Source organism: Oryctolagus cuniculus, chromosome 21 (genome assembly GCF_964237555.1).
Source record: "Oryctolagus cuniculus chromosome 21, mOryCun1.1, whole genome shotgun sequence".
Classification (NCBI taxonomy): domain Eukaryota; kingdom Metazoa; phylum Chordata; class Mammalia; order Lagomorpha; family Leporidae; genus Oryctolagus; species Oryctolagus cuniculus.
Window position 1 is genome coordinate 21,323,608 of NC_091452.1, and position 24,974 is coordinate 21,348,581.

The 24,974-nt window shown below is 46.2% G+C and overlaps 1 protein-coding gene across 3 annotated transcripts in view; it reads right to left on the reverse strand.

Moving 5' to 3' along the window:
* Positions 1-24,974, reverse strand: part of PITPNB (phosphatidylinositol transfer protein beta) — a 61,768-nt gene that overhangs the window by 22,429 nt on the left and 14,365 nt on the right. For all 3 annotated transcript variants that reach the window (XM_070065778.1, XM_051826657.2, XM_051826658.2), the window contains exons 4-8: positions 23,012-23,103; positions 22,456-22,463; positions 21,897-21,971; positions 20,117-20,200; positions 515-592 (exon numbers count right to left, since the gene is read on the reverse strand). In XM_070065778.1, coding sequence (XP_069921879.1) covers positions 515-592; positions 20,117-20,200; positions 21,897-21,971; positions 22,456-22,463; positions 23,012-23,103 — 337 coding nt within the window. The remainder of the gene's footprint in view (positions 1-514; positions 593-20,116; positions 20,201-21,896; positions 21,972-22,455; positions 22,464-23,011; positions 23,104-24,974) is intronic.

Here is a 24,974-nt window from a genome sequence, read left to right on the forward strand (position 1 = left end):
TACTGGACGTCTTTAATGCATTCTTTTCTTTAGCACTGTAAATGATTGCCTTGGCATTACTTTTTTCACTTCCATGAATAAAGGTGTTCTTCTCATTCAAGAACAGCCTCTCCCCAAGACTGCTCCCCAGCATCCTGCTTCCCAAAGGTCCAGCTACTGAAAGCGCAGGAACGTGAGCTTGGTTGAAGGGAACTTAAACTATAAGCCTTCATTTAACATGGATTTCTGCAGTGCTTCAAGTCTCGGAGGGAACATTAAAGTCCCCAAAGCCTAAGTCACTTGTCTGTTTAAGGGCTAGCAGCAGAGCATTCACTATGCTCCGAGTGACAGTCTGGCTCCACTCTGTGAAAGCAGCACAGACTTGCTGGCCACTTGCACGTGGTTCTAAGTCCTTATCACAAATAAAACCATTTTCATGCCATTTCTATTTTTCACTTAAGCAGCTCAAGACTCAGGACCTGTCAAGCATTCTCTTGCCAAGACTCTGCTTGTCAGAAAGGTCAGAATCCAGTACCTTCCAGTTGGGTCCCAAAGGGCCTCTCTTGGTCTTGACTGACTGGAATAATGCTGGATCTTCATCAGCTTTGTAGTCCTATAAAGCAAAACAAAGTCAGAAGAAAAGAAAACCAGAGAAATCCCCTAACCTGGACACAAGAGTTCACTTTCCAGCCACCAAAACCCATGAGAGAGCAATCAGAACTGGAGGCCTCGCAGAAAAGGGGAAAACGCTCCGGGGCACTATGCTTCAGCCCAGCCTCCCCTGCTTTAAGCGTTCACCTGAGGCACAACCGCCACGCAACAGGAAATAGCAACAGTGCTGACTAGCACGCAGCTGCCTGGACAGCTTTCTCTAAGCACAACTCTCACGCTTGGCAGCTGCCTCAGAATTCTGACACTAGAATGCACCAGACAAATCCCACTCAAACACAGCCATTCCAGTTGTGACAAGGACTCTGGACTCCTTACACCCCCCAGAAGGCTGCCACTGCGATGGAGCACAAACCAGTACTGCAGATCTTCCAGCACCCCCCAGTGGCTTCCATGTGGGGTCTGTGCGGGAGACCTCCATTTCTTGGTGGGCCTCTGCAAACCCTTGCCCACAGACAGCAACAGTCCACATTTACTTTGGCTTCCTCATGGAACAAGAATGACACAAAGGCGGGTGAGGGAGGGGCATCATGGAACTGCCCTGTTACATTACTCAGCAGGAGAAAAGACCCAGATGTTGGTTTCAGTAAGGTTCTAGTGTGTGTAAATTGCTTCCCTTAGCATTTGCTACTATTGAAAGGCTAACACCAGATTTTAAAAACACAGAAGTGGGTTGTAACAGTTAACAGTAGCCAAGGGTCAGCAGGTCAGTTTAAAACACCCCAAGGAAAAAGAGCTCCCCGGCCTTCCTGAGTGGATTTTCTGAACTGGGGTCCTGTACAGCATTAGTGAAAGGACCACCTACTTCGGACAAAACATAGGCAAGTCAGATATGAAACCCTGGGTAAAACTGACTGTTCTAGAGATAAGGGCAGCAAACACTGATATGTTCTGAAGTACAATGCAAACTTCCACAACTCAACACACTGAGAAGCAGCCACTTACGACTCAACAACTACTCCGGTAAATGCAAATGGCAAGTCAGAAATTCCTAAACAGAATGTAATCAACTAATTACACAAGGAAGAAATGGGAAAAAGGGGAGAAAAATGAAACTTTGAAGACTTGGGCATGTGATCCTGAGCTTGAAGTCTGTCTAAAGGTTGTCTAAGAAGTCATAAAAGAGGACAGACACTGAGCTAAAATAATTAAACAGGCACACTTAGCTGGCTATGAGGGTTCTGCATGCTCTCAGACATGCAACTTGGGAGAGGAATGAGGAACTGGGATGAGCCGCCTGGCAAGGAGATGGACAACTCGAGTTCCTTCGTCTGTCTGGGCACCAGCAGGAAGTACAATTGCTGTCAGCTGGTACGAATCCTTAGCTTCCTATTCCAAAAGCATCCTCAGAATTAAACCCTTTGCACAGGTGGTCACAGGACCTGGAGTCACAATGGGGCAAACGTTCTTCTGCTAACATAAATCAATCTGTAAGTACAGAAAATATTTTTCTACATCAGAAGCTTAGAATCCAAATCCAAAGACACGTTCAAAAAAAAAGACTTTTCTCAATAATTGAAAATACTGTGCATGATATCAAATAAGCGCTCTCAGCCTCACTGCCTTCAGCACCTAAGTAGAAGGTTGTTAAGTTAAGGGGCAGTTCAAGGAATGAGGCACTGAGAAGAACCCACCCAGGGCTCCAGAACCTAAAAAGCCAGTACAGCTGAGAAAGGAAAGCAAACAAAGAAAAGGTAACTAAAACCCCAGGACCTATGGTTTAACTGACAAGAGAATTCAAATCAGAACAGAAACCAAAGAAATGCATTTCTAAAACCAAGTGCATGGGCATCTAGTGGTTTTTCGTCTTTTTTTTTTTGACAGGCAGAGTGGACAGTGAGAGAGAGACAGAGAGTTTTCGTTTTATTTTAAACAAAATCTGAGTCTGGATGAGTTGAACAGTAAACAGCACCTTTCCCAAGTGGAAGTGGCCAGCAGTAACAGGACAGTCACTCCATGAGCTGATGTGCCATTAGCAAGTAAACACTCGGCCAACACACAGGCCACGACTGGACAGGAAACTTACTTTGGGATTTATTAAAATATGAGGGGAAAAAGAAGTGGGAGCTTTGAATTGATGATGTAGAGCCTACAGAGCTACCTCTTTTGAGTTTTAAAGCTGCCCACTCCTGGTGAAACACCGAATAAAGTATACACAATTATCATGAGGGCTAAAGGAATAAAACTGGTAACATTGTATAAATGTTGAATATACATGAAAAAACAAGTTTAAGAGGTCTAAACTGTGGCCAGCATAAATCTCACTCACGAAGGGGCTACTTGACCCCAGGAGAGGCCTAGGCACGACGGGCACCCAATGGCAGTGTTGTGAGCGAACGGTTTTCCTTCCTAAGCTCAGCTCCCTACCGGGTTGACAACGGCAGGCATTTTCCATACCTACCGGACGCAGTGGTCACTAACTGAACAAAACGGAGAGGCCCTCCGGAGCTTCTCCACTCTAGGGCCCACTGTCAGTGAGGTCATTCAGTTCTGGAGACACTGTTCTGAACCAAGGCTCCACAGAATCCAAAGGTTAATTGGGGGGCCGGTGCTGTGGCACAGCTGGTTGAACCTCTGCCTGTGATGCCAGCACCCCACATGGGTGCTGGTTTGAGTCCTGGATTCTCCACTTCTGATCCAGCTCCCTGCTGATACACCTGGGAAAGCAGCAGAAGATGGCCCAATGCTTGAGCCCTTGCACCCCCATGGGAGACCGGGAAGCTCTGTGCTTCTCCTGGCTTCGATCTGGCCCAGGCCTGGCCTTCTGGGCAGTGAACCCATCTCTCCCTCCCTCTGTGACTCCACCTCTCAAATAAATAAATAAAACCTTAAAAAAAAAGAGAGATTAACTGACGTTTAAAGACCACCCACAACCACACATTTCACAGAGGAGGAGATGCAGTCCAAAGAGGAGGTGTGATGGCCTACAACTCAAGCCACTGTGCTGGGCAAACCCTGGCTCACCACACAGGAGGGGAAAAGGTGTTGACAAGACACCAAGGAGTCACCAAGAAGCCACAGCACCAGAAACAACAAGGCAGGTTTTTTTATGAGACACAAGTTTGTGTATACAATACACACACACACACACACACACACACAAGAAACCAAGTCTTCCCCTCTCCACCTTTTCCTCTCCAATACAAAGCAGCAAATATTAAAGATAGTAAACTGAAAACATAAGAAAACCCAATCATTAACAGCAGCACCTTAACCCTGACAGGTGAGAATAATACATCTTGTCAAAACTGAGGAATGTTTGTGCTTTTTTACGTTAGCTGGAATACGTAAATATTTACTCAATTGCATTAAGCAGCAAGATATTAAAGAGCAGGAAGTAGGTGTAGTTTTAACAACCTCAGTTTTGTATCTCCACAACATTTAATTTTTTAACAGTGCCGTTTTTGCTACAATTTGATTGTTGGGATCTAGTTTGGTCTTCCTGTATTTGAAAATCGGCCGATTTACATCCCTATCACAATGAACAAATATATTCCTTCATGTATGACAGTTTCAGCATACAGAATGCAACCTCAGCTACCAATTATAGCTGCAAATGAGCAATAGTGTGGAATGAGACAGCCTGCTGGCTTTGTTAGTATTCTGTCTCCTTTGGGATCCCATGGGGAAAGGGGAGGCTCTGATGAAGAGAAGCCCTTGGCTCATGGTTTATTGTGCTTGCCACCAGCTGCAGACTTCTCATCTCATTAGCTCTTTTAGAATACTGTGGGGGAAGACAGCTGTAGCCTGCTTGAGTCTCCAGCTCCTGGGTATTCTGAAGGCTGAATTTGCTATGCACTCTCTGTAATCCTTGGGAAAAAAAAGAAAGCAAATGCACCAGGCCAAGGAAATGCATTTTTAAAATGAGTTTTAAAATCATGTGTGAAAGAAAAATCTCATTGCTAAGGTACATTGTGTTTAAATTTTTCTATGATCTGATTTTAATTATCTGTGCAATGCCCAGAGGCCTGGCCAGGACAGCGGCTTGGTAAAACCATCATTATCAAGGTGGAGTAAGGTCCCCAGACACCACCTGCTCTACCAATGATCGCGACTTAACAACAGAAAAACACAATGATCGCAGCAAACAGTAGATTCAGATAAGAGCTAATACAACTCTATTCAATTGAAAATTCTTCTTTAGGTAAAAAAAGGAGGCAAGCGAAAGTCAAGACACCCTTTAGAGAACAAAATAAAATATAATATGGTAAATAAATGGATTACTGAATCTGCACACTGGAGCTACAGAAGACATTCATTAAATTCTTATAAATCACTGTTTTCTGTCACTGGAATACAAAAGTTGTGCTACCTCTTGGGTGTACATCTGTTACTCACTACAGCTCTCAACACAAACTCTCAATAGAAACCAGATTCATTCTGAAGGCAAAGAATATTAGTTTTATGAATCTTTTAGCACAGTGTCTGTCCCCCAAATGCCAAGTACAAAATCTGTGCTGGGCCAACCTAAGTGTCCTTGAGCCCAGATTTAGCTCATGATTATGAATGGGGAACTGAGCAGGAGGTGGGGGGCAGGCTGGGAGGAGTTTCTTGACAGCTTGTGGAAAAACTGAGATGAGCTCCAGACACTGGAAACTGCTTAAGGAGCCATGCATGGGTGACCAGAGGTGAGGCTGAGTGTAAACCAGGGAACAGGGAGTCCAAACCTCCAGCATTAGCAACTCCTTGACACCTGCTTATAAAAACCAGCCCTGCCCTCTGCGGGGTCTCCCCTCACCCCTCACCCCTCACCAGGCAGGGAGGAGTTTACAGGGCAAACACATAAACTTGAGAGGGATATTACTTATCCACTGCCTGCTATAAAGTGCTTTCCTTTAGCATTAGATGATTGTCTATTCAAACAGCACACCCAACGATAACCACTATGCATGGGCACTGCTGCTTAACTTAGCAAAGCTTATTTAATCATAACTCAAAAATAAAGCACAGGATTGGAGGAAACGCTTAAATAGGAAGATACATAGCAAACATCACTTATTAGAACTGCCCTGCACTTTCCAGTATTGTGCCACATTAAAAAAAAAAAAAAAAAAGAAAGAAAGAAAGAAAGAAAAGGTGTTTCCTGGATCCTGTCGAAGCTGACCCTAGAGCCAAATGCCTGACTAATGAGCTGACAAAACTCAAGCCAGATTCCTAGGGGTAAGCCCATTAAAAAAAAAAAATATCTGCATTAAATTTTGCAATTGCAAAAGATGGAGGTATACAGATAAAGAACATTTACTAACTTGTTTAAGAAACTGATTCCAACAGTTTATTTTCTAATAAACAGCTTTCTTTACAATTTTTAATTACCTCTCCCCAGTGACTGCTCACCCTTTCAGGTTCCCACAGAGTACTATTAATATAGTATAAGTAAATCTCATTAATTCAGGTCCTACCACCTCGGAATTCATAATCATTCGGACAGGGGCTGGGCTGAAGTTTATCTTTGCGTGATCTATGAAAAAAAGATTTGCTACACAAATTAATAGAGTAACAAGATCTCAGGAGGGCTGTTTAAACAGTTCAGAAGTGTTTTAGAGCAATTCAGAAGCATTCATTTGCATATAATTATTATGCTAATTACAAATCATTCTTATCTATTCATTAAAGTAGATTCCCAAGGGACCACTAATTGTCAATAACTTGTTGGCCTAGTTTCTGTTACTGAATGTACCTCAGAGGAACAAAACTGCATTAAAAAATATTCTATAATTCAGCCCTCTCATTAATCCTAACTGGCTTTCCACCAATGAATCCTAAAAGCTGAGTTTTTAGACTGTAGTGAGATGCAGTCAAATCTGCACATGTGAACAGACCACCTTTTTGTGTGACTTTTCTACTCTTTTAGACCCTCTATGAGCACTGGGCAGTGGAAGGCCCCACAGTTCCACTCCAGGAGAGCCCACTTGGACCCCCATGGAGGCGCCTGGAGGGCACACAACTGGGCTAAAGCTACTGCCCTCTTTCCTGATCTTCTCTCCACAGCCAGAGGTCACCAATACTGTCACGCTCAGTGTGCTTCATGCACAAATACTCGGGATTTCAAGAAGTTCATAGAAAAATGGAATTAAAAGATGATTTGGATTTTCATGACTTTCCTGAAGCCCCTTTGTATAGATATTAATTTTGTAACAAATTTATCGGCATTTTTAAAAAAAATATGTATTTATTTATTCGAAAGAGTTAGAGGAAGAGGTATCTTCCATCGGCTGGCTCACTCCCCAGATGGCCGCAACAGCCTGGAGCCAGGAGCTTCTTCCATGTCTCCCACATGCGTGCAAGGACCCAAGGACTTGGGCCATCTTCCGCTGCTTTTCCCAGGCCATTAGCAAGAAGCTGGATCAGAAGTGGAGCAGCTGGGACAGGAACAGGTGCCCATACACAATGCTGGCACTGCAGGCGGCGGCTTTACTAAGCCACAACGCCAGCTCCCATCAGCATGTTTTTCTATAACATTTTAAAATGAAGACCTTTCAAGCTTTAGACACCAACGAAATAAGTTTTAACATATTAAGTCCAGTCAGTCAAAGGTCTTTAGCATCACGTATTTTAAAATTAAATTACATATACCCGAAACATTAAACAGGGTGTTTAGGAGAGTACTATTTAACAAACAGGTATGTATTTCCTTGTATGACAGTAGACCAATGAACACACAACATCAGATTCCTTAAACTGAAAAGGGGGGAAAATGTACTATTGAAAATTCATCGAGCCGGCGCCACGGTTCACTTGGCTAATCCTCCGCCTGTGGCGCCGGCACCCCGGGTTCTAGTCCCTGCACCCGCATGGGAGACCAGGAGGAAGTTCCTGGCTTCGGATCAGCACAGCGCGCCGGCCATAGTAGCCATTTGTGGGTGAACCAACGGAAAGGAAGACCTTTCTCTCTCACTGTCTAAATCTGCCTGTCAAAAAAAAAAAAAAAAAAAGAAAAGAAAAGAAAATTCATCGTAAAATGTTAGCTCACTATTTGGCCTTCAGCTCCTAACTCTTGAGATTCCCTTTAATCCATTAGTGTATTTCACAATAGAGAAACAACTCGCTGGAAAACAAAAAACAGTTAAACACCATCTTTCAAAGCAAATATCCAAGCAGCAGTAGGATCCTCAGCCCGTTGGGGAGTGCTTCCTCCTGCGCCAGGGATGCACATTCCCCCAGCCGCCCCTCATACACTTGGAACTACGGTGTCGCTATCACCTCTGGGAGCACTGGCCCAGGCCCACCACTGGACTCAGACGTTGCCCAGACTCCAAAGCTAGCTAAACTTTATCCCAACAATATGACTGAAGCTTTGTCATTCGCTCAGACCCAAGTACCTGAAGGGATCTTTGCTCCCTGGCAATCCAGATAGTCTTCCTCGAGAAAGAGATGAGACGCTGTTGAAAGGGCGCTTTTATGAAGAAATGGACTCTCAACACTCGCCCCGGAGCTGTTGTTACCAATTTCTCAGAAAGCTGGGCAAAAGCAGCCTTTCCTGGCTCTCGCCAATCCCTACCCAAACACTGGGACCAACCACTTCCCACCCCACCACCTCCACCACTTTCCCACCTTCCTACCTGAGGACACGGAAAGAACCAGGAATGCATCTACAATTAATGACGGGTTTGAGTGAAAAACCATGTAGTGCTGAAGAGGCTGTACGTCAAATTTTAACAGAAATCCGACAAGCCCTGCTAAGATTCCAGCATGCTGCTTTTCCACAAGAGGGCACTGCCATCCAACTAGGCCTTCAAAGACACAGGAGGGTCTCTAACTGTGCCACTGAGGGGGCCTCCAAGTATCTGACCATATAAGGCAGCAGACTAGAGTGGGAAACACGTTCACACTTCATTCAAATAGGAACCAGGCTCACACATATTAATTCCTATCTTCTGTGAAGATGAGGGGAATAATTAACTTACTACAAAACAGCTGGACAAGTTTGCCTCCCCACATAGCAAAGGCAAGATGAGCATTTGATAAGTGGAAATTTCTTACGCACATTACTGCTACCTCACAACCTGTCTGTGGACTGTTTCTTCCCCACGTGAAGGGGGCTGCGAGTCCAGGCCTCACCGAGCTAGGAGCAGCATCACAATCAGCTGCCTTTTGAGTTCCTGGAGAGCTCTCACGTACATCGAGGGCAAGCTAGCACTCTGACGAGGGGAACGTCCAGGCTCCTCTCAACAGCAAAGGGAAGAGGCACTCACTTGGGCCGGTGTCTGCTCAGGCCCTAGAGAACAAGCCCGGCGGCAGCAGCTGGCTCCCACAGGGCCTGCTGGCTCTCTGCCACAGACTGCTGAGAGACAAAGGCGCTTTTCAGATCTCAAGACCTGGGGAGCCACTGGGCCGCTCCGAGAAGCAGAAAGCCTTCTTAGGAAACAAGGAGCAACAGTTGGAACAGACCTAACATCGAAAACACACAGGCGTCTGGAAAGCTGTGAGACCAATGCAGCCCTGGCCAGGAAGAGCCGCTTTGAGTAACCTGGAGGATGAGCTGAGCTCACCCGGACAGAGATGTCATTTCTGTAGCTGACAAATATTAGCAATGTCACAGAGGTGACCTAGAATTAAACCTTTTCCCGCCACCTGTATTACATATGGAATAGGGAAAAATCTAATCACCTTAAGATGATTTAGAAAATACATTTTCAGGGGGCCGACACTGTGGTACAGTGGGTAAAGCCGCTGCCTGCGATGGTGGAATTCCACTGCTCCACTTCTGATCCAGCTCCCTGCTGGTGGCCTGGGAAAAGCCACAGAGGAGGCCCAAGTGTTTGGGCTCCTGCCACCCATGTGGGAAACCTGGATGAAATTCATGCTTCAGTCCTGTATGCTGGGGCCACTTGGGAAGTGAACCAGCAGATAGAAGATCAATCTCTCTCTCATTCTCTCTGTGTAACTCTGACTTCCAAATCACTAAAATTTTAGAAAAAACAGAAATACACGTTACAATTCTTCTATGTTTTTAAAATCATGAAGCTTCTCCTGAAGGCAGTGCAGCAGAGCATGTTACCAAGACACTGCCAAGCTCTGCAACCCTGGACAGGGCTCCCAGGCCGCACGATCCACGGCACAGGTAACACAGGGCCCCTCCCAGGCGCTCAGAGCGCAGGGAACACGGTCTGCTCAAGGTGTGGCCACGCTTACTGCCTGAGGAGTCAACCCCAAATAAACCAGACCAAGTCCCATCAGCCTAGCAACACTAATGTTTAGGACAGGGAATTTTTATGAGCAAAATACTGTAAAACAATACACACTCTTGGCTTAAACCAATTAAAAAGTGTTAGACTATTTACCAGAAACACTCAAAATAGTGCGATGGAATGTTCCAAATGCAAACAGTTAAATGCACAGAAAAGCTAATCACATATACTCGTTTCCAAAGGCAACTGGGATTTCAGAATATCAGGTACTGGCTTATCCCCGGCCTCTACCGAAAAGCGACATTGTTCTGCCCACCCAAACACCCAACAAAAATGACCCTAACCACAGAATGACAGTGTTAGAAAGAAGCAGTGAAAAGCACAAACTTAAAAAAAGCCAATTCATCTTCCTTGACATCACAATCCTTAACATTATCCTGGCCCTCCACAGGCTGCTCGGGGGAGCAGCAGAGATGAGCCTGACGATCCCATTACAGTCCTGTGGAGTGCAATTAAACCGAGAAGGGGCTGTCCACTCCAAACCTCTGATGAGCCTTTGGAACCCTGACTGGCTTCAGCCTGGAGTCTGGCGCTGGCCTCTCAGCAGCAGCACAGCCACACAGCCAAGAGCGGCAACAGACGAACTCCCAGTCACTTACGTTCACTGATGAAGAATCTTGTTCTCTGTTTAGACATAAAATTATTCCCTTATCTGGAAAAGCATTTACTGCACCAGCCCAGAGCAAACAGTACATTCCCATTAAATGTTTATTAAACGAACAAATGAGAAAATGAGTACTGTTTCCTCTAAGAATCCACACCAAAACACATCTTTGGTTTTGATCTCCAATCCTGGTATTCCACAGCCTTCTGCAGTTGTGGAAGGAGACGGCCAAGGCCACTGTGAAAACTGGTGTTTCAGGTGGCTGAAGACCAGGCAGCCGCTTGACCATCTCCCTTACTAGTAATGGCTCCAACCAACAGTCCTCCAGCTCCCCCAGTCCCGAAGGCTGCTGATGACCACGGTCATCATTAAGTGATCTGGAGCACAGCTGACTATTCACCTGAAGAGCAGGCCAGAGCCCTGACCCCTCTCCAGAGACTCTCAACAGGACACGGGCAGCCCATGCTTCACTGGGAAGGGACTCAAATGTTTTGGCCGGAACCCAATGAAAGGTTCCAAGAGACAAGCTCTAGAATTAGCTCCTTAGAAACCCTCAGGGGCTCTATAAAGAATCACTTCTTAGCTCCCAAGGGAAGTCCAGAACACTGAACCACTGGGCAGACCAGCCCACAACTGGGACTCCCGTGGAAGGGCATTCTCAATGGCTGTGCTGGTACATCTCTCCAAAGGAGATGAGATGGATGGGGAGGTGCAGGAAGGTTACTCCAGGTACTCCAGAGGCTGAACTTTGTCAGCCACTCCAGCTGTCCTCTCGCTGAGCCTCACGAGTGGCCTGTGTCCTCTAGGGTAGTAAGGAAAGAACAGTGATGAGTGAGGGGACAGGTGCAGCGATCACAGGAGTATGCTGGGAAAGTGGCTCCCACAGTTGTTCTGATGGAAGGAGATGTGCAGAGCAGCCCAGAGCGCGGCTTCCAGTGGGACAGCCATCAGGGCTGCAAAGAGGACTACGGCTGTGAGCCCCCAACGTGAGACAGCCTCCCTCCAATACTGCCCGGGGGCACCTGCCAATGAGCAGACTCGGGTAAACCTCACATGGAAACTGTGCTCATGGGCAGGTACGAAGAGGCGCATGGGAGTATGGGAGTTAGTAATCAGGGCACAGGGATTACAGAGGACAGAAAGAAAGGTGGCATGAATGAAATCTGAGCCTCATCTAGAGTTGGCTGGTAGCAGCCCTCTCCAAGTGCTACAGGGAGCTCCCCGTAGAGGACCCCTCCCTGGAACCCCACACTCTTCGTGACCCACAATATGGCACAGGACTTTCCGGCTTTTCTCTCTTCCTTTCAGGAACACAACCTTTGGTGCAATGGTCACAAAAATGTGTAAACCTTGGTTGCGAGATGCCTCATTTCAGAAAATCTTTCACTAGCAATCAAAACACTACACTCAGATATGCTGAAACACAATGAAGGAAAGTTCCATTCTTCTTCTGACCTGCTGTGTTTTAATATAGAATATTCTAAAACTACATCTTCCAAACAATTTAATACTTTCATATGATTAATATTTGCTTACTACTGACATCTAAAACACAGATGTCATCCTCCATCATTCACAGAAATGTAATCCTTGACATTTTGAATTAACATCTTTTCTATTAGAAAAAACCCCCACTTTGAAAACAATAGTCACACGGCATGTACGGAGGAAGGCAGGCACAACCCTTTCTTGTTACACATAAATACCTTCAAATGTGCTTCCAATTTTTTTTTTAAACTGTGCTCATTTTCTTTCAAATTATTTCCAAAAACGAAGGTCTCTCTGATGTTAATCGTGTGTACACTTCGGCTTACACTTTAAAGGCTCTTCCTCTCCGGGGAGGTGACTTTTGTATACAAATCATGGAAAGCTACTTAGACAAAGTGCTGGAGATGATTAAAAGAGGTTAGATTCAAGTTTAGACCTTAAAGAAAGCAGAAGCAGATGTCAACCAACTGGCTCGCGTGTGCTGTGGCAGTGAGCTGAGCTTGCCTGCACACTTCGTGAGAATCCCCTACCGCTCACTGTGGTTCTGTGTCAACGACAGACGTTTTCCAATTTTTTTATACTCAGGAGAAAAAAAAACTTTAAAATTCACATTCTGGGGTTTTATGCTGGCTACTCTGCCTCTTACTGCAATGTGATGTAATCAAAACACCTTTTAAAATATGACCAAAAAGAAGTACCGGCTCATTCACATAGTCTGATATTTCAGAACTGAAGGCACGTCACATACATTTCATCACCTAGAATCATTAAAAAAAAAAAAAAAAAAAAAAAAAGCAAGAGCAGTATTCTGTACATGTACTATGTGAATAAAACCTCAATTCCTCCCAATTGTCTTTTTCTTCTTTTTACCACTACAGAAAAAAAAAATCTGCAAATTCCCTTGGATCCCAAACCTTTACTGAAACATCCACACCATGTCAGGAACTGAGCCCCCTGCTAGGTCCTGGCAACAAAGCCTGATCGCAGTGGGTGCCGTCCAGTCCTGGCCCCCAAAGGTCACTCAGTCAGAGGAAGCTGCTCAGGAAACAGGCGAGGAGGGGAGAAGCGTGGAGAGGGTGCAGAGGGCAGGCCGCACAGGTTCCGCTGGGGCCCCTGGCAGAGGACCTTTCCTTCTCCAGGGATAGGAAGCCTACACCACTCTCTCCTTCTTCTAACCGACCAGAAGAATCAGGTGGCAGTGCCTGCAGAAAGCCTGTTCTGTCAGGCAATGACATACACACAGAAAATTACAGAGAACAATGCTTAAAGAGCAACAGTTGCACAGAGACTTCCCATAACCTATCTACAAAACCCCCAGTAACCCATATATTTACACGTGTGTCATTTCCATAACAAACTATTCTGTGATGCTGACAGACTTCTACAACAAACCTTGTTCCTGGAGTTATTGTGACAATGTCACCCTTTGATCATGTAAACACGTCAAAGCAACCACCCAAGCATCCAGTCACACCACGGGTCAAATCACATCCCTTCTGTGCACTGTGGGGTACAATTTGCAAGCACAACTGAAAAACAGCCAATCTACAAGAGCAATACACAAGCTGCACAACAACCAGGCAGAGTTAAATCATACAAGTAATCAACTGAATTAAAATTTGTTAATTTTAATTGATTAAATTAAAATGTGCGGGGCCTGGGCCGGTGCGGTGGTATCGTAGGTTAAGCATCTGCCTGTGGTGCTGGCATCCCGTATGGGTGCCAGTTTGAGTCCCGGCTGCTCTACTTCTGATCCAGCTCCCTGCTAATGCACCCAGGAAAGCAGAAGATGGCCCAAATGCTTGGGCCCTGGCACCTGCGTTGGAGATCCAGAAGCAGATGCTGGCTCCTGGCTTCAAATCGGTTCAACTCCCGGCCATTGCAGCCATTTGGAGAGCAAAACAGCAGATGGAAGACCTCTTTCTGTCTAAATGCTTTTCAAGCAAATAAACAAATCTTTAAAAAAATAAAAATATGTGGGGCTTTGTTAGCATCAAATCCATCTGCAGTGACAAAAAGTCCCCACCAGGTGGAGCTACAAGATTCAAACTTCACGTTCAAATTCTTGGTATCTAGGACATTCAAGTATTTCACATTTGTCCTATTTTTACAAGACTTGGCTACTTCTCAAAATTACTAACGTAATCTTAAAACTTCTTTTAAGGCAAATAATATGAGGGAAACACCGCCATTTTTTTTTTAAATGAACTCACTCAAGGAAAACCCAATCAGTTCATTAAAAAGAGTGAAAACTCACAGAATGAAGGCAGACTGAGACTAAAATCTCCAGGACTCAAGATGCTGGTCTGAACGCTGAGAAGTCATTGATGTCTTTAGAAGGTCTCCCTGATTTTTTTTATCTAAGGGAAAAAGGATCAACTTTATCTTTTAAACTGGGTAGGATTCAACACACTCATCTCCCTGTTCATTCTGGGGTACTGCTTACTGCACAAGTAACCAGCTCTAGCACATGCGACAATGCCATCAGACACATGAGCACAAGAGCAGAGGGACAGGTCCCAGCAGTCACAGGACCTCCTATTCAGAAGACATCCTCCTTAACTCACACAGCAGTGCTGAGAAAAGGCAAGCAGCGCCAGGCACAGCCTCCCAGCACAGCCCTGAGAGGATGGTGGCCGGCAGGAGGGGATCGCACCCTGCTCACAGAGCTCACCGCAGGAGCCTGCCCGCGTGACGGGGTAGGATCTGACCACCAGACGCTCCTTACCCAACCGACCGAGGCCTCCACACGTCATTCTGCAGCCCCTGCACAAGGCAGACTGAGGGCATCTGGAAGGGGCTTCTGCCCCAACTCTCCAACCCCACCCCACCTGCCCCAGGTGTAACAGGTGACCTACTCCACCAGGTGCAGCCCCTCCCACCCTGCTGCTGTTAGTTACTCAGCTCCAGTTCTAGTGTTGCTCCAATCCCAGGTTTTCTGGCACTAAAAGGTGATGCGGGGGATGGCAGGAGTACCTTAGTGATCACCATGAATCACACTCTGCAGAAGCCCCTCTCCTAAGCACAAGTGGAACTGACTTCATTCCAACCAACAAACCGTGGCAAAGGAGACGGGCTGCCATCTCTTTGATTAGGTTACATTACCTGCCGATTTGTTGTGCAGCAACAGAAGATGGGTACAGTTGGTAAAAGATGACACCCCCAACTTATCCTGAGAGAACTGTCTTGGTACACACAGAGCTCATTCCCTTCTAGTGACTGCACTGAAATCCATCACCCGGATGAGCCGTCCTCTTTCTACCCAACTCCCGCCTGTGGAAACATCCAGACCCCAGGCCACTTCCAAGCGTGCGTCTGTACACTTGCCACCTCACACCGGACAGGGTCAGTCCTGAGCAGTGGAATTTTGCAGGGTTAAAGGGCACACAGAGCCATGATTCTGCCAGACAGGTTGCACCAATGCTTCGTTCCCCCAGGCAGTGAGCGTGAGAGCCTGTTTCAGCACCGCTTGCCAACCCATGTGTTATCAAACTGACATCAAACTGATTTTGTATTCCAGCGTGAACTCCTGATTCACTTGGTTAGCTTCACCACTCTCCTCAAGCACAGCAGGTTCATGTCAAACCGCCCTGGAGGAAGTGAGAGCGACCTAGATCCTGAGGGACACACAGGCTTGACAGAGGGGGCAGGAGGTGGCGACAGGCAGTGCCCCAGGACGGGAAGGCACAGATCTTGATCAGGGCAGACCAGTGGGTGGGGAAGATCATGCTCAAGCCACAGCTCAGAGCGTGGCTGACAAAGGCCTTCGCTGGGAGGAATCACGAGTCAGTGGACACAACACTGCACTGAGAGTCACAATTCTGACTTCTGGCATTAGCTAAGTGACCTTGAGAAAAACCGGTTTACCTGGGCTCCAGTTTCTTGTAGAACAGGGATGCCGGCCTGAAACCAAGCTTCCTGTGGTCACAGACCGTGCGTTCACGGCAACTCAATGAACAGGACACAAACTGTGCTGACAGAAGAGCAGTTGGGAGCTCCTCAGCCCTAGATTCTACTCACCCCACCCGGACTTACAGATGCCAACAAACTCAGGATTGCAGTCAGCACGGTCAGAAAGAGGACAGCCTGGGTGGCCAGATCCCTTTCATCTCTGAACACACCACCACCTCATGTAACGCTACACTGTGCCTTCACAGCCACTCAGCTCGCCTACAACGCACTCCTTCCCTCACCACGCACTCACCAGGACCCTGCTCCCTCTCGGGCACTAACGAGGGGCTGGGGCCACAGGGGCGGGTGAGCAGGACCGAGACTTCCCTCGGAGGCATGATTTCTACTGAAGGACCCAAGGGAAAAGAACACCTGTATGTGTCGGGGAGAGTGAGCCAGGTGGGTGCCATCTGACGGCCACCCAGTAGGTGCCTTGGCCCCCGGTCTGCTTTTCTGGATTTGCACCCATAGGTCTGTTCTCTTCTCTGAAGTCCTGCACACTCTGGATCACCCAGGAGCCTTGGTCACCTGTTAACTGTTTCCTGCGCCAGGCCTGTCCCACTCAGAAGGGAAGTCCCTCGCGGGCACTACACCAACCTGGGCTAACAGCCACAGTGCTGCACCTGCAGCCACCCTGGATCTGCTGGCTTCCAGGGTAACAGTGCCTTTTACAGCTGCACGCTCACTCTTACAGCTTTCTTCCTTTACCCAACACTAGGAACTACGATTTTCAATTACCTAGAAGAGCAGTATCAAGTGAACACACATGCTCAACCTACATCTGGTAAGTAGGGCTTTCCAGCTGTTTGTGATGGACACTCATTCTAAAGCAAGCAGGAACCACAAGGGCACAGCAGAGTGGAACCTAAAGGGAATGCAGGTAGGTCCAGGTGTCCGTGCCAGGGAGTGGACAGATGAACACGTGCTGAAGGAAGGGCCGACTCAGAGCCCTGCACCCGTACACCTCACAATTAGCGCCTCCAAGGGACGGGGGGCCTGGCCACACGGCCTCCCCAAGCACCCAGGCCACACAGACCCCAGACAGATGAGTGCTCTGTTCCTACCAGTTGTGGCAAGAGCACCTCTGGCACCTCAAAGTTCCCTTCCTCCTCTTTGTATTACACAAAAATGTGCTTGCTGGACACGGTACTTTTCTTCCCATCAGAGAAAGCACACAGGCAAAAGGCTACTGTGACACCAACGTTCAGAAGCACTGCTGACAGCAGCCACGACCCAGAAACAGAACGTGGTATTGCCCATGCCGTGGAACATTACGCGGCCATAAAAAGGAATGCAGTGCTGACCCATGCTACAAAGTGGACAGACTATGAAAATATGATGTTAATACAAGAAAGAAGGCAGACACAGCAGGCCAAATGTTGCACGATTCCATTTCCATGAAGCATCTGGGAACAGGCAAACTCAAGGAGACAGAATACAAACTAATGGCTGTCGAAAGTCGGGGGGAAAAGAGCAGTGAGGGTGACTGTTATCGGGACAGGGTGTCCTCTGTGGCTGACAGTAATGTTTTAGAGCTAGATGGTGGTGATGGGTGTACAACACCAGCAAAGCATTACATGCCACTGAACCGTACATTTTAACGTGGCAAATTTTATGTGTCTTTTATCACAATAAAACAAAGCTATTGTGAACTCAACAAACTTTAAAATAAATTCATACTCTACAAATATCCAAGATGTAATTCGCAAAATAGGAACCATGAAGAACAAAACCACGTGCACACAGTGGAGCCTCGGAATCTGAAGCCAGTTTGTGTACAGTCACAACTCCGTGGATCCCCAATGCAGACTGTCCACTCATCTGGGCCCACTGCACCTCATGCCTTTTGGCTCACAGAGAACCCCCACCCAGCCCGGCCCCTGCAGAGCTGTCTTCTGAAGACCAGCAGTGCTTCCTCCAGTCTCTGAAGGCCATGCTGGTGCAGGATGGAATGAGAAGCAGGGCCTCCAGGGCTCTCACGGGACCTGCCTTACACGGCTCCTTCCACCCACACTCGGGCCACGAACACTGACCGCCTGCCCATCTTCACCTGAGGACATGAACAAAGAACTGCTTTTCTGTCCCCAGCAAAATCAATCGTCCCTTGTACTCTTGGTGGTAAACAGCATGGAATGAAAACCTATGACCAGAAGGGACCAGTGGAACCATTTTGTCCGGCCAACTCAGTGTTCGTAAACACCAAAAACATTCTCTAAACCCTTGCCCAGGGCACCCGATTCCGGTGTGCCACAGCACTGCTCCAGATTGTCTTGTGGCCAGTGGCTCCGTGCTTGCAGGCTATCATTTTTTTTTAAAGACTTATTTATTTATTTGAAAGTATGAGAGAGAGAGAGAGAGAGAGAGAGAGAGAGAGAGAGAGAGAGAGAAAGACACAGAAAGAGTTCTTCCATCCATTGGTTCACTCCCCAACTGGCCGCAACAGCCAGAGCTGCGCTGATCCAAAGCCAGGAACTTCTTCTGGGTCTCCCACATGGGTGCAGGGGCCCAACGACTTGGGCCATCTTCTGCTAGCAAACTATCCTTGACCCAGCCATACACAGACTCACATACAAGTTGAGTACCCCAAACCCCAAATCCCAAAGCGGCAATGCTCCAGAATCTGGAACATTTTGAACCCCAGGCCACTGCAGATCTCAGATCAGGGACGCTCAGCCAGTCAAGTTTACACAGATATTCCAAAACCTAAAAAATCCAAAGTGAAATACTTCCGACTTCTGCTCCCAAGCATTTTGGATAAAGGACACACAAGCTGCATGGCAAATCACAGTTGGGAAAGACACTAAAGGTAATCAGACAGCCAAGCAGAGATGGCATCTGAAAACAAAACATGTTCACTTTCAAGGATTACAAACTCCCCATATAATTCCAAAGGTGGAAATGCCTCTAAAATTGAAATAATTCGAATAACTGCATAATGAAATCTACCACTTTTCACAAGTCCCGACTTTAACTCAATGCTTGACCTGTCAGCAGGAAGGGGGCCCTCGAGAGCAGGACCCAGGCTGGCAGAGGGTCACTGCTGGAGGTTCCAGCCCAGCAATTTCTGACCTCTGTTTTAGAAGGTTTACTTTTCAATTTCAACAGCAAAAGCATTTTGTGTTTATTTCTGTTCAGCTTACAGCACTGCTCAAGTTCACAGAATAAACACTAGAAATAGAAAATAGAAGAGGATGCTGACTGCACAAACTGTGCTTGACCATTACAAAACAAGGGTGCCATCCTCACCCCAAAGCCTTAGCTCTCTGAATCAGCAGGAAGGGGCTCTGGACATCCTAAGGTGGAAAGTCCTCAAGTGAACTCTGCAAAGTCAAGGCAGCACTCAGCACATTGCACAACAGGAATCGAATTCAGATCTCCGCACCACAGCAGAAGAGGATGTGGGTCTTCATTAATTGTCAGGGGGAGTATCTTCACTTGTAGAAAAAAAATTATTGTCAGAACCCTGGAGTACAAGTATTTACATCTATTAAGAATCAAAAAAAATTTATCAAATTAAGATATTCTACATTAGGGGTCCGCATTGTGGTGCAGTGGGTAAAGCCTCTGCCTACAATGGTGCATCCCATATGGGCACCAGTTTGAGTCCCAGCTGCTCTACTTCCAATCCGGCTCCCTGCTAATGCCCCTGGGAAAAGCAGCAGAAGATGGCCCAAGAGCTTAGACCTCTGCTGCCCATGTGAGAGACCTTGAAGAAGCTCCTGCCTTTGGCCTGGCCCAGCCCTACCATTGTGATCATATGGGGAGAGAACCAGAGATGGAATATTTTTTTGTCTCTCCCTCTTTCTCTGTAACTGGCTTTCAAATAAATTAATTAAAAAAAACCCCAGATTTCTACATTAGCCATTTCTCGCAAATGACAACTTCAGCTCTAGCTGAACGCTGGTATAGTTTAATTTTTACTTTCTTAATAATAGTGAAAAGTACAACTCACATTATTTAAAGAAGGTCAAGGGAAAATTTTTACAATGCAGTTGATTTATTTTTCCCCAATGGAAGTACATACCTACATATCTCAGGTACACTGGGATTTCTTAAGGGTAAGTAGTACTTATACCAAGGCAAAACTTGCACAAAAAGCAAATCACATACTCTCTGGTGTTTCTGCTATAGACCCAGACATGTTCCAAACTCACTTCAGTGTAGAAACGTAGGCCATGCAATAGAAACTGTTTAAGTAAAAGGGAGCAGGCTCAGACGGCACTGACTTAATACTTACTGCTGGTTCAACTTGACTTCGATCTGCAATATCTATGTGGACAATTTCAACTGTTTTCCACGTGTTTGGATCTAAACCATGTACCTATAAAAGACAAGGTGAAACAAAACAAACTACAGATTACCTATGCTGGGTAAAACTACTACACTGCACTTCAAAAGCCTCATGGAATAGTGGGACTGAAAACTACTACACGGCACTCAAAAACCTCATGGAATAGTGGAATTGAAAGGTAAGGTTACTTTGGAGCAGGAATTTCAAACTCCACGCAGAGCTTTATGTAATACGCATTTCCTCCTATGATCTTTCTGATGACATCTCGTATAATCTTCGAGTCTCTCAGTGCACATTATGGAGAACTTAAAAATCTGAATTACTGCTTCAATTAAGTTAGCTGTCTGGAATCTGAACAGATCTAGAAATCTTTTATTGTCCCTTGTAACTCCAAATAATAAGGTATATGACCACATGTAGACAACGCCAAATGAACAGAAATCTGTCAATATCAGTATTATTTTCTGGTAGTTCTTAGGAGATGATTTACATACAGCATCGTGGTGTTGATCTGTGTTTAACCCAAATGATACCCGAAAAAGTTCTTGTAACTCAGAAGCTCTACACAAACCTAAAGCAACACAACCAGATTGAAGGAACTGCACTCTATGGTATTAAAACCTCTCTTGAATCTAATTATCCCAAAACTATTCGGTGTTAGTGTGATGTCAACTCCTCTGGACTTCATGTTGTGCAATCACTGATTTCTGAAACTCCATCTACGACTTGTTTAAAAATTGCCAAGATCCGCCCATCTGAAAGCTGAAAATGGCAGATTAAATCATACATAGATTAAAGCATATCAAATCATCTCATTTAGACCCTAAAAATTCTACTATAAAAAACAATAGGAAATGTCAAATGATCACTTGAAAGAAAACTCGAAAGTCAAATGTTACAAATTAATATTCCAAAATTCTGTTCATTGGCATCAATAACATGACAATACAGTCAAGGAAAGTTAATGGAATTGACCAGAATTATTAATTTAATTCTCCTCTAATAGCAATATCATAAGGTTGGAAGAGCACTCAGCAAATCGGGGCATGCACTAGAAAACAGACTGCTGGGCCCCAACCCCAGGCACCCTGACCCAGCAGCTCTGGGTGGTGCAGGGACTCCGACCTCCCAGGAAGTGGCCAGGTGTCACTGCTGCTGCTGCTGGTCCAGGGACCACACTTTGAGAACTACTGGGCCCAGGGTATCTAAAAAACTAGGTGACCCCCAACCCTGGCCAAAATAATGCAGTCCGAACTGATGCTCCTCAGGATAAAACACAACAACTTACAACTACCTAAGTGAGGAGCCTGTCAAAGCTTCTGCAAGTTATGCAAAGGACTTTCTCCTGCCTTCAGGTCACTTCTGTGACACCAACCCACATCCCACCAAAGCAGACGCAGGTGAAAATTAAAGCAATCATCCTGCTATACAGAATAGCTCTAGCAAATACAGAGATGAAAGCAACCGAAAACAAGTGGCTAGAATTGGACTGGGGATTATCTGTGAACTAATGTTTGTCCATATTCCCTGTATTCCAGAAAACACAGCAACCCCACCAAGGTCTCCTCAAAGGTCTAGCTGCTCACTTGCCTCAGTTCCACCCGAAAGCCAGGGTGTCCAGATGCTAGTCTAACACAGGCCCTCACTCTACTGAAGACCAAGTGGACCACATACAGTAAACCCTGTATCCAGGGGCTCCTGCACTGGAATTGCCATTGAAACTTACATTTTCTAATGTTCCCAAGTCTGGTTTGTGCCAGGTTTCAATTTTAATGAAGAAATCATCTTTCATATATTCATTCTGCAGAAACACAACAGGAAAAATGAGTGATCTTTCACTAGTTCTCTGCGGCTACTGTCTACACAAGCCTCACCAGCATAAACACACGTGCTCTGACCCATGAGCTGATTAGACTCAAGTGACAGAGGATCATTAGCCACCGATTTTTCCCAGACTTGTCAGGCAAATCAAATACTGCACGCTCTTGAATAATTTAAACAATCTTACCTTTCATGCAGCACACAGGACTAATAAAGAAGCTATGAGATTGGTGAACAAATTTGACATTCAAAGAAAATAGCAAGAGCAAAATAAAATCAATAGGGAGATTCTGAGACAGGGCTGGCAAGTGACCATTGACACGGGAGCATGTGGTGAGGTGTGGGCTGGTGGAAGAGCACACTGGATGAATCACACAGGGAGGGGCAGTTTTAGAGAAAATAATTACAATGTAAACCAAAGTTTGGAGATGAAGAGTATGTGACATAAAAATAGTTTTACTCACCGTTACAACTGAAGCACAGCACAGCAAAGAGGTAGGCAATAAAGAGGAAAAATTTCAAAATATTAATTGGAGTCAGTACAATCTGTCCCAATATTTAAAGTCACAAAGACTAAACTACCTGAAAACAGAGAACAGTTAGGAGCTATGTGTACAGTTTTTACACATGACACTACCAAATATATTACAGAATACAAATAAAATATGAAGAATTTCCAAATAACGCTAAAAAGCAAAACATTACTTCTGAAGTTCATTTGGCTAACAACAGGACGCTGACTCAGAAGCTGGACACATTACATAGCCATTAGAGTAAACTACACCAAAGACACTCCTGAGGGTGGATGTCCTTCCGTAAGGGTCCTGGAGCCAACACGGCCCTCACAGACCCGATGTGGCTCTTCCCCAGAAAGGAAGCCCTGCCTTTCCCACGGCTGGAGGACCCCACGGCAGCCTCCCTCTCCCAGCACCCAGGTGGTGACTATCTGAGAACCCACAGAAGGGCTACTTCCTTATGCTCAGGGCAAAAAGGGCAGCAGTCACGGGGAACCAGGCTTACTTGTTCTACAGTAGGGGTAGGCGTTCCAGGCTTTTTCGTGAAACACCAAGGAACCCTCGGGAGCAATCATCCTCACGAAGGCAGGAACTTTGCTGAGGAGAGAGGTCATAGATGTGTATTTCAAACGCACCATCAATTCTTTGTGGACACGTATCTTTCAAAGTGTACTGAAATCTAAGTTTGATGTTTAGTACTCAAGACTTCCATCCCAAAATAACCATGTAGAAAACCCAGATGAAAATAATACAACGGGGCCGGCGCCGCGGCTCACTGGGCTAATCCTCCGCCTAGCGGCGCCGGCACACTGGGTTCTAGTCCCGGTCGGGGCGCCGGATTCTGTCCCGGTTGCCCCTCTTCCAGGCCAGCTCTCTGCTGTGGCCAGGGAGTGCAGGGGAGGATGGCCCAGGTGCTTGGGCCCTGCACCCCATGGGAGACCAGGAAAAGCACCTGGCTCCTGGCTCCTGCCATCGGATCAGCGCGGTGCGCCGGCCGCAGCGCGCCGGCCGCGGCGGTCATTGGAGGGTGAACCAACGGCAAAGGAAGACCTTTCTCTCTGTCTCTCTCTCTCACTGTCCACTCTGCCTGTCAAAAAAAAAATATAAAAATAAAATAAAAAAAAAAAAGAAAAAAGAAAATAACACAACGATTAAGAATGTCTAATTACAGAGAGGTTTACTGCTTAACAGAAAACAATTCCTTTTTCTAAGGGCTGTTGATCTACTCCCCTGATGTGAAATCTAAGAGTTAACTGAAACTGCCCAACTGGCGTAGTAATACAACAGACGTCCTCTAGTGTGGCTACAACTCCATCATTCTGTTTCTTAATGCAGAAGGCCCTGGAATAAGGGCTTTCACTAACAAGTTTTAAACACATTTCACAGAAGAGACTAATGAACAATGACAATGTCAAAGACCCATTTAGAGAATGAGAAAGCAAAGTTCAGTCCACATAGACCAACTTGTAGGTCTGCGATGACTCACTGGCTACCCTGAGGGCAGTCTGAGACGGACTGGAAGGTTTACATACACGTGAACACTTAGAGGGCGTGTGCAGATTCTGAGAACAATCAGGAACAACCTCCACAGGTAACCAGGCAAAGGACACTCCGACACATTACAAACATCACTCAGTGACAAACCAGTGGGGGATCCACCTTCAAAGGTGTTTCACATACACCCTACTCAAATCCCAACATCACCACTTAGAAGCTTTGTAACCTCGGACCTATTACTTGACTTTCATGCGTTGAATGGAGTTCGTACTATTCACTCTGCAGGCTCACAGACCGAATCAGGTGTCAGTGATGTGCTTTACCTCACCGCTTACTGCAGTGAGAACTCAGACAGTGGCCGCTGTTCTGCAGTCACAGGCTGACAAGAAGCTGGGTTTTTCACGGGCCTTTCTTCATTTACACCTTCCACTAACTGCGAGGCACAGGTTATTTCTTCATTTCAGTGGCTAAATAATGCAGGTCAGAATCCTGTCCCTTACCTTCCACAGCCAGTCACTGCTGCTTCTAAGAGAGCTTTCAAGTATGTCTGTAGCCAAGAGAAGAACCAACCAAGGAAACGGGGGAACAAGACCTCAGCTGTTGAGACTGAGCAGTGGCCCACTCTTCCTAGACCAGAACCTGCGCTGTCCACCAACATCAGAGATAATGATGTGACCACCCTTTCAATTCTTCCTCAGTCATCTCCTCATTTACCCACAGGGGCACCAGTCTGAGTCCCGGCAGCTCCACTTCTGATCCAGCTCTCTGCTATGTCCTGGGAAAGCAGCAGCAGATGGCCCAGTGCTTGAGCCTCTGCACCTGCATGGGAGACCAGGGGAAGCTCCTGGCTTTGGATCGGTCCAGTTCCGGCCATTGTGGCCATTTAAGGAATGAACCAGAGGATGGAAAACCTCTCTCTCTCTCTGCCTCTCTGTAACTCTTTCAAATAAATAAATCTTAAGGAAAAAAAA